The 15,436-nt window shown below is 36.2% G+C and overlaps 3 protein-coding genes across 4 annotated transcripts in view; 1 reads left to right on the top strand and 2 right to left on the bottom strand.

The window, feature by feature from the left end:
- Nucleotides 1–15,436, top strand: part of LOC122567026 (cilia- and flagella-associated protein 298) — a 104,916-nt gene that overhangs the window by 34,766 nt on the left and 54,714 nt on the right. The window lies entirely within an intron of this gene.
- Nucleotides 967–7,621, bottom strand: LOC122567047 (protein tipE). Of its 2 annotated transcripts, none has more exons than XM_043725140.1 (4): nt 7,328–7,621; nt 6,651–6,909; nt 5,719–5,897; nt 967–5,247 (listed from the first exon to the last, which is right to left on the bottom strand). In XM_043725140.1, exons 1-3 carry the CDS (start codon nt 7,611–7,613, stop codon nt 5,726–5,728), a joined length of 717 nt encoding a protein of 238 aa, XP_043581075.1. In that variant the 5' UTR covers nt 7,614–7,621; the 3' UTR covers nt 967–5,247; nt 5,719–5,725. The 2 variants fall into 2 exon arrangements, with proteins under 2 accessions (XP_043581075.1, XP_043581065.1); XM_043725130.1 differs by having other exon boundaries at nt 5,730–5,897.
- On the bottom strand, nt 8,681–11,327 carry LOC122567019. Its single transcript, XM_043725084.1, has 2 exons — nt 9,350–11,327; nt 8,681–8,816 (listed from the first exon to the last, which is right to left on the bottom strand). The coding sequence occupies exon 1, from the start codon at nt 10,701–10,703 to the stop codon at nt 9,360–9,362; it is 1,344 nt and encodes a 447-aa protein (XP_043581019.1). The 5' UTR covers nt 10,704–11,327; the 3' UTR covers nt 8,681–8,816; nt 9,350–9,359.

Raw genomic sequence — 15,436 nt, 5'->3', positions numbered from 1 at the left:
GAATATTCTCCAATTAGAAAACAGAAACGTATCCAATTACGAACTTTTGACCATCTTGATCAATTCTGTTCCATCGTATATGTATATGATATTCGTAACAGTTTTATACGACTTAATAACAACATACATATATAATTTCCATTTCAGAATCATAGGATCTCGAATAATTGCAGAATTCCATTGTTTTGTGTACCTGTAGTTCCCTCTTCTTAGTAAGTTTCTCGCTCTTTGATGTAATTACATAATGTATTAAACAATCCGAAAATTTTCCCACTAGCAAGCATAATAGTCTTACCACAGTTTGAATAGTTTAATGCAGCACAAATGTTTGATGAACGATCTGGGAGCTTTAAGAGGCATCATGCTGATGTAAACATATTGAATCTTGTTAAGCAAACTTCCTTGTATAACGCTTGATTAAACTGTAGTATTAAAAAAGATTAGAAAAGAAGGCCGAAAACATAAAAATCGCGCGTAAATTTTATATTATTGGAAAACTGTGATGCACATCGTAATTACTTTTCGTATTATTAAAGTTTGCGTTTATTTAGTAGTTCTGTTATAAAAAAATAAACTTCTCGTTAATTCAACATTTTGTTACAATGATTCAATATTTTCGAGCGCTTAGTAAGGATTAAGCGCGATATACATACTGGAGCTTAAAAGCTTTTCAAAGGATTGCTATCGTTACATAAAGTATAGTCGCAAATAAAATCGCAAATAAAATCGCAAATAAATGAAACTCGAATACAGAGTACATCGTTTCATATCGAAAAGACATTTCGTCTACGCGGAGGTATTTTATGGCAAAATATTCATTAATCTTCCGTGATTGTGATTTGTTAAAATATTTTATCAATAAAAGAAATTCATTCATTCACGAAAATTAAAATGGAAATTTAGTAAGAAAGAGAAAATTTAAATTCTATGAAAAAAATTGTACTGGATGTTGTAAAGAAAAATACATTTAACAGAAAACGTGTTTCTGTATATTTCAAACGAAATCGTACAATCTTTTATTTACAATAGTCCGTTAGTATCGCAGAAAACGAGTATGTTATATATAATATATTATGTACAATGTATTTAGGACTTTATAATGATACGCACGAAGCGGTGAACAATAATGTTTTCTTCGATGAGGTCTAAAATTCTCGAGTATAGAACCAGGAAGTTCGTAGAGCATTCTCCCTGTTTTTGTATTTTTTATATCATCAATTGGAAAGAAGGATATTAATAGGTTAGGAGAAGAATAGGAAAGAGAGGAGGCGAAGGAATACTGATCGAGGTATTTCTACAGGCTAGAAGAAATTTTTATCGAGAAAGGGAGGGAAAGAAACGAAGAGACAGAGTGAAATAGAATATAGGAAGAAAATCGATGTAACAGCTTAACTATATTAAGTGCAGGTACGTTAGAATCAAGTAACATGCGATAGAGCGTATTATACATAAGTATCGATAGAAATAGATACTTTACAATTAATCGCTGCTTTCTAATCTGTAACCGTCTATGGAATTTTCGTTTCATCTCTTTTCATTTCATTGATTAATTTCAACCACTGGTTAATATTTATTCTAGCTGTTTACCAATGACACTATCTTGTTTTCGATTATCACTTTTTCGTAAATATCTCGATCTCCTAAGAATTTCGTATAATCTATCTAATTGTATCGACGTCTTCTCCCGCGACCGATGATTCTAAATACGTTTAACTCGATGGTCTTTCGCGAGATTCTAATCGACTAACGAATTGGCACTAAACCGATCTGATATGAGAGATATGGAAGTGCTCGAAGTTGAATGAGCACTTTTTCCCATGGACGAAGAAGTCCACGAATTTGTGCTTGAATTTTTCGAAACGATACTTGATACTCGCGTGTATGTTGATCAAGCACAATGCATTATAAATGTATTTGTAATCATGATTCGATGATCGAAATTTCTCGTGGTTAGGAAACATTTACTTCGATCAAAGTTAAATAATCTTTTCTCATGTGTCCATCTAAGAGAGACGACAATCATTCAATAGTTCGACTTACAGAATTTTCGATGTTCTATCATTGCAAAATTTTAACTCATATCGCGTTAGTTTTCTATGCGGATGTTTATGCAAATCCTTTCATAAGATGGATAGAACTTAAACAGAAGTTTTTAATAAAGAGACAGAATTGAAACGTAGAATCTAATTAAAAAACTGATTACTGAAGAAATAGAACCAAAAACATCGTTTTGATGAAGAAGCGCAATCTAAACATATATCTGTTCACAATTTTCATATCGTCGCACATTTCAATTTCTAAAATATGTATAAACATCCGCAGTCTACTAATTAGTGTCTCAAATTTCATTCAAAAATGTCCATATTTTTCAAATTTTCTTTCTTTTTTGCACCGATTAATACTATCTTTAATCGACCTCATCGTCCCGTGAGTTGAGCGTCTTTGAGCAAAAGTTTCACGTGACCACAAAAAAGTGCAAGAGAGAAGATTTCGTCCGTTTAATTTTAGAAGGCGCGCTTGCGATCTATCGATCAATCGCTGGCACGCACAGAACGGAAATCGATTAGCAAGCTTCGAGTGGGGAATGAGTGCCGAAACGCAGGCTCCGTTGGAATTCGCATCTCATTCGAGGCGAATCGTGCCAACTTGCTGGATGCCTAGAGTAAGGCCAAGTAAGGATTCACAACCATTCTAGATGTACAGGTTCGCGATGTAGTTTCCGTACGCTTCGAAACAACTGCGTACCTCGTTGCTATTCCACCCATATAAAGCTAACGATTTAACGTAAGATATCGTTATATATAATTTTATATAATTAATATATAATTGATATATAATTAGTAAGTACTGTACAAATAATATATAAATAATTCCACTGAATATATCGACAGTGGTCATTAGCCTAATAATATCAAATTTTGGTAAATATCTAAGATGAATTATTTGCAGAGCTATTTTGTACAAGTTTTCTCATAAAATATGAATAAGATCTTAGAAATGTTGAATTTGTAGTGATGTCTATGTTAAATTATTTTTTAATGCTGACTATACATCTTTCCGTAAAAAAATTATTTTGTACTCATTTTGTATAGTAATTTTGCTTACAGCTTTTATGCAATTTCTTTTCATTAAAGTGCGCTAGGCATCTGGTTTCTAAGATTAAGTTCACATTTTATAAAATTCACTGTACGGCAAATAAATTGATTAAGCGTTTCAAAATTCTTTTACATATAAATTGAGAATTATTGCTAATGAGTTCACTAAGTTATTGGCTCGGCAGGTCACGTTGTTTCGCAGCTTATGGAACGCATATCGCTTGTCCCTTTTGGAAAACTGAACTGAAAAACCGATATCTACAGCTATAAACTACTGCGCGCGATACGTGCATGCGTGCACCTGCGCTTTATGCAAATACGTTTGTTTGTCCTAACTATACCACGACGCGACTTGCGTCCGCGTAAAAAATTTGTAACAATCATTGTATCGATCTCGTTACGGTAATCGATTATATTCACAGACTTATCTTACGGGCTAAACTTAAACTACGAGTTTTATCCTTTGGTGCGAAGACAGATCCTGGAGACGATCGCGTTACTGCCTCTTCTGTATTTCTTACGTTTCATTCACTTCGAAAATTAGAATTTTAATTACGAGTTTTTCCTTCGCTCTTATTGCAAAAATAACCGTGTAGATTCGTCATTCTAATCTTGCGATCACACGCGAAAGCACTACGGTTCTCGTTTTTATTTTGATATAATCTTCAAGTCGAAAATATTCTTTTCCCTCCTCTTTATCTCACTGTTAACTTCCATCGCCGAATATAATTATCGGTTTGAAACATACCAAGTAGAAATACTGAAATGATCGTACTGAAACGTACGCTCGCGTGATACGAGCCTGCGCAGAATTTTGATTTTTTCTTTTTTTATTGAAATGTTTGACGAATCGTCTGTTCCTTTTCCGCGACGTACAAACCTTCACTTCCTTATTTTCTTCGATCATCGGCTCAGATACAGGCAGATCTGGGTAAAATGATATTTCACATAATAAACTCTCCAAATTTCGTTCAATTGTGATTTTAAAATATTCAAAGCAACATCAAATGTCAAATCGATACAGATACTATGCTGCTTCGAAAAATATTTCATTCCTCTCTTTTCCTTTTTACATTATCTTCTTATTTATCGTTTCAAACGTCATCTTACCCGAGTCTGGGGAAACATGACTTACAAATACGTACACAAGCACATTTCATTTATCCTATTACGAACGAATGCTGCGGTAAAATGTGCCACTTGAATATTTTGTTCCTTACGTTCAAAGTTATCACGTTGTAGGAAGGCGCACCATGTCACATCGTATCTCTGAATCTCGTTCGGAATACTGGTAGATGATCGAGACAGTTCTCCCGTCGATTAACCAAACTTACTTTACCTCTAAAAATTCATGAACAATTTCCTTTCTCCCCCATTGGAGTTTATTGCGTTTGTATATAAAAATTTCGCAAAGTAATTACGTGTGATATCGAAAAAACATCGCGATTATACGTCGAATAATAGTAGCACGATCGTTTGTGTCATTGATCGTTTCTGTTTGGTTCCACGGTAACTCGGTGTAAAAATATCGCAAACATCTCGGATATTAATTCGTAAAGGGCAGACACTTTCCCCATAGGGGGAAAATACGATAGTACTTTCGATGTACGATCCCACAATATGGTCGAACAGAACGATCTTAGATTAATTTCGGTTTGTACTACACTTTATCACGGGAAAGTCTTTAGAAAGGAATCATTTTGCTCGCAATAAGGGTGTATAACATTAATTTTGATTTATTGCAAGTTAGAAAGGGAAATAATTTGATTAGACCGTGTAAGAATTGAGAATGGTCCATAGGCGAGATTTAAATAGCAAATTTAGCGTGGTTACCAATTTTCTTTAATGAAAGCAATCGATTAAGCGCAAGTGCAATGTTTTGCAACAAGTTAAGATCGATCGTAAGTAGTAAAAGTCGAAACTGGGTCAGACGAGCTGACGCGAGTTACGAGAATGAATTGTATTCTATGTCTGTTGCTGGAATTTCCTTAACGTTGCTATTGCTTTTGAACGATCGCTTACATTTAGAGCGTAAAGTACGCTGGGGGATTTTCAGTAATTCCTTCGGCGTCACTCCCGCGCAGGGGGGTGAGCCCTTGGTAGTAGTCAGTATTCTTCCTCGTCCTCTTCAAACTCGTCCTCTCCCAGGATACTGTACGAATGCAACAGAAAACTTGTGATAGAAAATACAGCAGGGTCTCTTTGTCAAAATATAATGCAGCAATATTGCTTCGAGGAGTTATTGTATTTTTAGTTCGAACAAAGTAATTGATATACTAATTCTTTATGGTTCCACGTTGAATTGAATTTGGTATTGTATTTCTTTCTGTTTCTGTTATTTTTACTGTATCGTAGGTTTACTAGACGGTGATACAAGTGGATAAAGTAAATTTTTCGAGAAGTCGATTTAAAATAGAATCTTTTATTTAGAATTTAGCGATGAACAAATATTTTTCGTTTAAAATCTAGCAACGTAGGTAATAGCTTTTGAGCTTTAAGATTCTTTGATAAAATATTATTTTAGAATATTTTATGGAAAAAAGACATTAATTCCTTGAAGCAATTCTAGAATGTAAATAAGGTATATAGGTTCTTCTAGCCTCACTGGGCACTGCATACATACACGTTACTTACTCTTCCTTCCTCGCGTACTTGTCAATCAGGTTACGACCTGGCCCTCCGCAGCTCTTGCCCATCGGTGGACAGTACCAATAACATAATACACCGAGGGATACTCCAAAAAGAACTGTAGGCACCACCAACGCTAGCACCAGATGCCTCAGATTTTCATCCCAAGAGTACCTAGAAATATATTCATAGTATCACTCTACTGATTTTTATTACCCTATTAATCGGAGAAGACAGAAAAATTTATTTATTTCTATTCTTTCACATATCGCTTCATTTTTATTAAAAGTAAATTATATCATTCTTATTAGTTTGTACTAATTTTTCAGTATGTAGAAAACAATATATGCATCGTTCACTAATCTCTCATCAAATATCTTCTCTGGACTAAACTCGATCGTATGAGATTAATAATTTTGATTGTTTATCACTATACGAAGAGTAAAAAACCATCATGGTTTATTGGCCTATTTATTGAGTGCTTCTATCTAATACGCTTACACGAACCTAACAGAAATTGCTTTTATTAACTTGTAATACCATAGTTACAGAAGTTTTCACTTCAATGACCCGGTTAAAAGAAAGTAGGTCGACAATAATTCTATATAGTACGAAACAAGGTCTCGTAACATAGCCTAATTATAGAATCATTTGCAATTTCACAACCAGAGAAGAATATTTCCAATTCTTTTGATGTAGAAAAACACGGACTGTGATATTTCTAACAAACAAAGTTGATTTGCGTGAGCGTATTAACACAGAAAAATTTCAGTAGAATATAGTTTCATACAGATACGAGAATTTAAATGTATTGAAAATCATAATGATAAAGTAGTATTTGCCGCATTAATGTCGATATGCTGAAAGCATGACACGTTTCGTGCTTTCGCTAGCGTATTTATCACGAATATGATACTGTAATTATACCTTGCAACGACAGTCTCTGGGTGTGTTCTGCTGTAATAGCAGGGGAATATCTTTCCCATGTTCGAATATCCGTATTTCTTAGCAAAATCGGAACAGTTCACCCTGGGTGGATAACCGCAGCCTTCCGTGTTTACGAAGAATTTCGTATCCGAGACATCCCAGGAAATGGAACCCAAAGGTTTTGCCACGAATTCCTCGAACGTTAATCTTGTATAATTCACCCTGATCTGATGACAACGAAGCGCGGCGCTAGTACAACCTACAATCGAGAAAAATCTATTAATATATCTATGCAAATTTTTATTACATAAATACTATTAAATGTATACGAATTTCTCAAATTTAGAATTCACATCAATCATTATTATTAGAGAAAGCTTCTTAAAATTATTTATAAATTAATAAATGATTATTCACAGGATGTAATTCTTCACAGAGAATAGAAAAAAGGAGTATACGTTTAATTTTTTGCGATTCAAGCAACATTCAACATTTCATTCCAATTGATTCATGCTTAATAAGTATAAATGCTTTTAAAAGCTGTACATAACAAAGAAAATTTTCATATTTTCCTAATTAATAATAATATAGTATTACGCGTTTTATATGTTAGAACCGAGAAGAATTAACTGAAATAGAATATCAAACTTACAGTGTTAGGAAAACTCAAAATTTACCTTCTCTACAGCTCGCCCAAGAGCAATTTTTTAGTCCCTCGGCGTAAACATGATCAGTGACGACACAGGCGACAGCGTGAGGAGAAAAATCGGCCAAAATCGTGGAAATTGCCGGTTCCACAACGAAAGGTATTAGAAAAAGGAAGGCGAAGACAGCAAGGATGGCTGTGGTGCCCAGGCAGAGGGACGTGTAAAATTTCGCTTTCTCCATTAAGGACGCTACTTCCACCACCGGTAGCACCCCACCCAAGGTGCTGGACTTAGTGTCCTCTTCCTGGGCGCCCATGATCACCGTCGACTCGTCGGAATCAATGATTGCTCTATTGTACGGGTCACTTGGACCCTGTTCGTTCAAATATTAAAAACTTTCTTCGTCTCTAAAGATACGAAATTAATATCCAATCAACGTTGTTTGGACTTTTCTGAAATTTTTCTTTTGATTTCGAGTCAAAAAACCTTATTTTCACACAATGTTTTACGAAAGAATTTTTCTTCTCCGTTTCCGTGTAGCTTCCAAATAAAATTATTGGAGTTTCCAAATTATGAAATAAATTATCGAATTGTCACGTTTTCCGTTCGTCTTCTTGCACTGTAAATTGACGATAAATTTTGATTGTTCAACTTATTATTGTTCTACCGATTATACGAGAAGCATCGAATACATTCAAAAGATGTACTAAGCAACGAGTTTGTCAAATGTTTCTCTGTGGGCTTGTTGCCAGCTGTGCAGGGATCGATCGATCATTTACCAGCAAGGTACGTCCTTCGGTTCTGAATGTGGTTTTGTGGTGTTAGTGTGATTACAATAAGAATTGCTTAGCCTTGATACGTAGAGCTATATGTAATAAATGGTTCTTATCTACTGTCACGGCGAATCAATCAGAAGGGGGACACTTAAAAGCTACCGACGAATGTTGTGTCACGTGTAAAAGACGCCGAATTGTCTGTTTTTTCCTTCTATTTATTTTTTTCCTAGTTGCGTTTTCCCGTCGTATCCGAAAAACGAATTGGTCGAGTCCAAATTCAGGATTCTTCTTCTTCCTTGTTAGCAGAAGAGAGACAGGCGAGAGCTATATCGCGCATCCGGTCGTATGAACTTTTCAAAGCGATTCATCCGCGCTCATGCATGCGTGCAGTGACGCGAATATTTGAAAAAAGCACGTGAACTCTCAAAAGTGTTCCTTTCTTTGTTTTTAGTGTGCAGGCAGTGCAAGTAGGAAAAATCTTGTTTGCTTCTTTTGGTACTTGTTCTTGACCGCTTGCTCTTTCTCTCTCTCTCTTTCTCTCGTTCTCTTTGTATATTTTTGCTTGTTTTTCAAAGGTAGTTTGCGCTTTCTGCAGAAGTATTTGTATATTTTATTTTGTAGTTTTTGTTTTTTTGCAAGATGAGAATTTCAACCACGCGTTCCCCCCCTCCCTACACCTTAATAATGCCCGCGCAGGGAGAATATCGACTGACGAGCCGGACTCTCCTCCAGGAGGGGAATGCCTGCGAACAGAAAAGAGTATGTCGCATAAAATTCCTGTTCTACTATGAAATTACTCGCTTCAAAACTCTACACAATTTTCTGAACATTGGTGACTATTGCTTTATCAGATTGTTGAACAAATTGTTCTAAACGCTACGACTTAATTGGTTCTTAATACATGTTAATCTTAATTGTCCCAAAGAACTCGTTTCCAATGAATTAAATAGGATTTCGATCTTTTTAGTGAATTGCATTCGAATGTAATTCTTCTACAACGACTATGTAAATATTGTGCAGAAAATTTCGTGCAATCGATAATCAATTTGTCAAATAGTTTTCAAAGGGAATGGCTTCTAAAAGCCTGCACATATTATCACGGTGGATTATCTAATTGTTTCCTTTCTATATTTTGCAAAACTCTCTATTTTCTCCAGTAGACGCTTGAAAAGTTTCAAAGTATATTTTTAATGTTCTGTAAACCCATTTAGAACCCTTCAATGCTATATGTAGATGCCTTATAACCTTTGTCTCATTTCTATTTAACGATTCTTACGTGACGGATCTCAGAGCGCCATAGCAGAGTTTCCTCCGCCAGCATCCCCTAGGTTACCCGAAGCGCTCTTCTCTATCGACGTGAGGCCGGCACCAACTGTGCCCTTAAATCTCATCTTGGCATCATCTCCGACCACCACGGTCCTCTGACAAAAGATCAACGTCAGACAACTGATGACGAACAGTACACTGGGCAACACCAACGCGATTAGAAACTCCTTGTAAGTGCTTTCCAGGTTAAATCGGGATACAACGATTCCAGTGTTACCCTCAGCGTAATAACATGGAAATCTAGCGCGTGCGTTATGATCAGAACCATCCTTCCCATATACGTGAAGGAATTCTTTACATTCCTCGCGTAGAGTATTGACGCAACCCTCGAGATTAATTAGCAGACGACTTTCGTTAGCGATGATAAGATCTTGCTCTGGTGGAGCAACCATTCTGGTTTCATCCAGTGGTTTCGTCGCGAATATGTTGAGATATGATAAATAGGTGAAATTCGTCAGATCAGAGAGAAGATCTTTCTCTAAAACGGATCCATTGATACAATCAACAGCTTCGACGCCCAAGGTGGAGTTGAATATTCCATAACAGGACGCCATCATGACGTCACCACGATCCTCGTGCCAGATTTCCCGATTCGTCTCGACGTCTATAGCTCTCTCGCATTGACTCAGATAAACCTTGTCGCCACTCAATAAAATCATATTTTTGTTCCTGGTCGGGATATCGACGCACCTACGGTCGCAGTTGTAGGGTGTTCTGATACGTTCACAGGTTCCACGGTTACAATTAAACAGACCGTCTATATCTATGCAGGTTATCTTACCGCGTCTACCGGAACATTTCAACGGTGGATCCGTGTCGTGGAATATACACTCGAACGCGTCTGTGATGTTAATGCATACACCAGACGTACAGTTGAACGTACCGGTGAGATTGCGACACTCGTCCGCGATGCATTTCGATTTCTTCGCGTTTTCCTGATCGATACCGTAACAGGTCTTGTTCGTGGTATTGGTACAGTTCGCTAATATGATCGCCGAGCCGTTTCTGCGGAGATTTACATGAATCTGGACGCAAGGGCCGGATGTTTTCGACAGGCACCACTCTCCACAGCTGCCCCATTCACAATTATCCGCGTTGATTGCGCGTATTGTCGTGCACATCACTGGTATCTCGCTGATACCAGATTGAAACGCTCGCGTGCTCGGCATGTAAATTGCCACGGTCAGATAAACCAGAGCGACGGAGGATAACACCGCCGTCATCTGGCAGATGCAAATCGTCCCGCATATCCGACCGTCCTGCGGCGGGATCACCAAATTCTCCACTGGCACTTGCTTGGGCATCGTGTCGAGTTTATCGAGCTCGATTCGATCACCAAGAAGATCCTGATGTCAAGGAACAATGAATTATTCCGAGAGTTTGCATCCTACGTCAGTCTGTCCATAGTGTCTATGTACTACGCTGGTGAATTTTCTACATCATTGTTCTTTAAATATGTGATCTTCCTTGTTATTCCGATCGTTCGACGATTAAAGGGAATAGAAGCTACGAGGTGTGCACGGTCGAAGTTATTGACGTTTTATCAATACATGGATTTATAAGTTTCGTAGATTGTACGTACCATTAACGTACCATGAGTAGCTCGAACATTTATTCAAGAATGCTTCTCCAGAATAATGTTTATCATACTCCAGCTGTTAGTATATCGACCTGACGTTATTCAGGAATCTTCTCCGTGTCTGATTTTTTCATTATACCACTGATTTGGTCCCTTGAGATAGGAAGATAAACCGTTGCGAATTCCACCGATGAAATTCGAAGGGTCTCGACGAAGTTTAAGATCAGTCTAGCTTCCACATCGTGATCTCGAAGATATCCACGTCAGAGTTTCTCGCGAGTTCGTGTCACCGGTGTTCTTTTTACAGCAGGACGAGGCTAGTCGCGCGCGTGTTCTGCTTTCGTTCGCTTTGCGCCTCGTGTGAGATGCGCGGCTCGAAAGCTCGAGCGGCACGCGCATCGATCGATGCCTCGCGCATGCCCATCCTCGAACTGCAACGACACCGTGTACTGCCGCATTTGACGTCATTGATGCCACCTTCGTGCCATCAGGAAGATCTCTGTTGCAGGATAATCGTCCAGAGATGGCGGGATTCGGTAGATCCAGCGGCAAGACATTCAACCTTTTCTATTATACAAACCATTGTTTTAATATTCTTCTAGAAAACTTTTCTCTCTTCTTGAATCTGATTCCTTCTTGTTCATATTGAAAACTAATTTGCACGAAGCATTTAGTACAAATCATGATTTTTATCGATCATTTTCAGTCGGTTTCCATTTCTTTGCTGTAGATTTGAGGATATCTATAGTCAATCAATGATTTATCAAATATATTAAATATAAATTTAATCCTTTAATAGTGTAATAAAATTATAAAGAATATAAAATTATCGCTTTATCCTCAAGATTTTCTAAATTTATGGTATCAGATATAAAAAATACATATTTTCGATTGAATTAATAATTGCTTTGTATCCGATGACATTAAAGACATGAAATTTGTGCTATTGTATTTATCAGTTTGTCCGAGCATGTCTCAAGGTATAGTCTTAAAGAGTTAATAAATAAAGTGACTAGTTTTGAGGCTGGTACTCTTCCCTATGTTTTTCAATATATTTTCTTGAATAAAGAAATCGATATACTAACTTTGCATGCAAATGCAACGCGTTTCTGTATAAACTTTACCCGAATGCGCATTAGGCGAAACTGGGTCGAAGATTCAAATGCGATGAACTTTCTTTAATTATTCCAAGCGAACTTCGGTCATTTTCGGAATATCTAGACAAAATTTTATTTTCATAATGCTGACGAGTTATTTATTTCGATATAAGACTTTTAAACTGGTACGCTAAGAAATATTTACCGCGAAATAGTATATGCATAATCACTTATTTACAATTTAAATTTGTTTATTATTCGCTCTATTTTGTATACAGATTCTAAAGAGAACTTTTTGGTAAAGATTGAAATCAAAAAGTCTGTTGCGATACCCAGTTTCAAGTGCTTTATGCAAAATCAATCTGGATTATTATCATGTATTTTATTACGTTCATCCTTTTTTTAATAAGATTCCTACGTAAATTTTTAAAAAATTTGCATTCATTTTGTTTTACAAAAGAATCCTCCTTTCAAGAAGCGAACCACCAATTTTCATATTAGAAGGAATAAATCTTTAATTCCAAATAAATAATTTCTAATAAAATTTTCATCTGAAATTTTAATATTAACTGTTTAAATGTTTACTTCAAAATCATTAAAAAATTCGGAGGAACGTTTCATTTTCCAATTTCTCAAGCTCTTTCAATGTTAAACTGATAAAATATTAATAAATCTGAATCACGAAAATAAAGAGTCTACAAATAATTAACAAGTGAGTTTTCCTCGACAGTGCGCGACACGGATCAGGTCAGCTTTTCCTTCGAGACTATCGATGTGCGACACGAACCACCGGTGCAACTGTGACACAGTTTTCCTCGCCATAGGGCTTTCAGAACAGGTGACACAGTTTGAAGAGCAAGTAACAGAAGTAGCGAAGACAAAAAGCACGAAATTCACAATGCTAACACGTAATTAATTATGTCGATATAGAAATTTTTTTCCTTCAGTCGTCTTATATATCCTCTTGTAATTTTATTCCGATATAATTTAACCTACTAAAAAATTTTGCAAACGGATAAAAGCATATTTAATTCAAGGAGTTAATCTTTGAAAAAATGCTTATATCGTCAAACTATTATACCAGATTTTTCTTCGTATATTTTCGTAGAATATTAAATAGTGCGTGCAAGCACGGAAACTCACAATTACTGCAATTACCTGAAGCCTCTTACGAGGTCGTAGCACTTTCTTCAACGACTCAGCGGTAAAAAGAGTTTTTGTGGTAGTTGTACAATGAGAACACACGCGAAAGGATCGACTTGAGAACGCGACCCTTTTTTTTATCGCGAAATTAAAGCTTTGCTCTCCGGAACCACTTAATTATCAGCTCGTGTTTTCCATAACACGTACATTCCAGTTTTTTAATTCCCGCCAAGTCGATACCGCCATGGAGATTGTGACATAGTTTCTCCACGCGATAGGACTTTCGTTCGTAGCTGACACAGTTCCAGGCGAAGGTAACGAGAAAGGGGGGGAGGGAGATCACGGGGAGGAAAAAAGAGGAGAAGAAGGTGGAGAAAGAGGTAGAAGGCACAACGCGTTAACACATAATGTAGTTTATCGAGCGTTAGCCGCAGACGGTGTGGCGCCTGCTGTTTTATGCCTTGCTTCTTTACGTCTCGACCTCACACATGTTTCACCTGCAATTCCGTTACTGCAAACACTGTGTTAAAAATTTCCTTGAATTTTTTGAATTTTTCCTCTCGTCTCTAGAGAAAATTTCTCCGATATTACTTAAGATTATTTCTATTTCTCGATAAATCTCCAGCCAAATTTGAAATTAGTTCGGATACAATTTAAATTTAAATTTTAAAATTCTTCTACATTTTCACGATTAATTTTCATCTTTACTTTCTGATTTTTCGAAATCTACTTTGAAATATTTTCAATATTTTGGCACTATTTGTCATTTTTCATTTTTCCAATTTCTTTATCTCTTCATATTTTCTTCCATATCGAAGGATCTTCTAAGGATCATTCAGATCTTAAAAACTTGCTCGTCAACTTTACGTCGAATCTCCTGCACCTTCTTTGTCCTACCGATCGTGTTTCTAGTTATACGAGCAGACCACTCCTCTCTGCTTTTATTCTCCGTTTCGCTTTCCGCGTCTCTTTCGTTGCTCGTTAAACGAACACGACACTTTCATACGCTTTCCGCCGTTGGTGGCATAAATATTTCGGGGCAATTCCATGGCGCTCCTCCCATTTCCCAGGCTCGTGAACCTACACGAGTAAAAGCACTCGGCACTGCTCTGTTTTTTCCAGGCGAGCAGCAGTTTTTGTGCGAGCGGCGCCAGTGCGTACACTTCGTGCAAGCTTCGTTCGAAGCCAAACGCTCGAGGGAAACCTCCGAGAAACTTCTATCGCTGTCTTTTCAATGTTAGGAATGATTGTTCTTGTGTGAAAGTCTTGGTTGGATTCATTCAATGTTGTTATTTATTCAAGACATACCGGCTTAAAAGGATTGCTCGAGAAATATTTCCGCAGAAAATTGTAGATTATACTCTCTCGGTTATGATGAATCGTTATATGGTCAACTGACAGATACTGTATGTAGGCATAAACGGGTGTTATTTTAATAGTTATGGAACATGTAGCAGATAACGAATGATTATGTACACAAGTGATTTTAAATATCTGTGAATGGGGTAAAATAACACCCCAATAAAAATTGTAACTACTATTTTCAAAAGTTATATCATAAATCATAAAGTATCCGGTTTTCACGTATAAAATACAAAAATTATGTATCAGGTTGTAATACGTGAAATATAGAATTATGAATCAGATTATGTCATAAAATATCATTCTTTTTCGATTAAACTAAATATGGTTTTATGTTTCATTGGAATAAGCTTATTAATCGAAATATTATGTCGTTGGAATTGAAATTCTTTTATCACATCAAGATATTGTATGAATAATTATAAATAACTAATAGAACTACTATGTCTTCTATTTTTATTTAACATTTTTAAGTTAATATAATAATACTATTTTTTAAAAATGTTATTGCTTTGGTTCGTGTAAAAACTTCGCAGGTTTTCTCCATTCTTCCTTTCCAAAGTTTATTTTTATAAGAATGGTTTAGGAATCGATGATTTAAAAATTGTTTTTATAAAATAATAAATTGTGGTTCAAATATTTAATTACGCAATGCACAGAAAATACGTACTCAGTGTAAAATTCACGAAAGCACATTTCATGTTATTCTTGGAGTTCATTGCTTGCGATGTAAAAATAATCAAGTTAATGTACTCATAGATATTATCGTCCATAATTCCTCTACATCATTTTCAAGTTACTCAAAATACAAAAACGTAATTCATGGATTACAACTAAAAGAAAATTTCATGTAGCA

Source organism: Bombus pyrosoma, linkage group LG1, assembly GCF_014825855.1.
Source record: "Bombus pyrosoma isolate SC7728 linkage group LG1, ASM1482585v1, whole genome shotgun sequence".
Taxonomy (NCBI): Eukaryota; Metazoa; Arthropoda; class Insecta; order Hymenoptera; family Apidae; genus Bombus; species Bombus pyrosoma.
This window is presented reverse-complemented; position numbering and strand designations above follow the sequence as displayed.

Coding starts and splice junctions, on each gene's coding strand:
- LOC122567019 (XM_043725084.1), bottom strand. CDS start 10,703: ATGCCCAAGCAAGTGCCAGTGGAGAATTTGGTGATCCCGCCGCAGGAC.
- LOC122567047 (XM_043725130.1), bottom strand. CDS start 7,613: ATGGGCGCCCAGGAAGAGGACACTAAGTCCAGCACCTTGGGTGGGGTG. Junction 6,910..7,327: donor TTGGGCGAGCTGTAGAGAAG/GTAAATTTTGAG, acceptor TCTCGATTGTAG/GTTGTACTAGCGCCGCGCTT. Junction 5,248..5,729: donor AAGTACGCGAGGAAGGAAGA/GTAAGTAACGTG, acceptor GCATTCGTACAG/TATCCTGGGAGAGGACGAGT.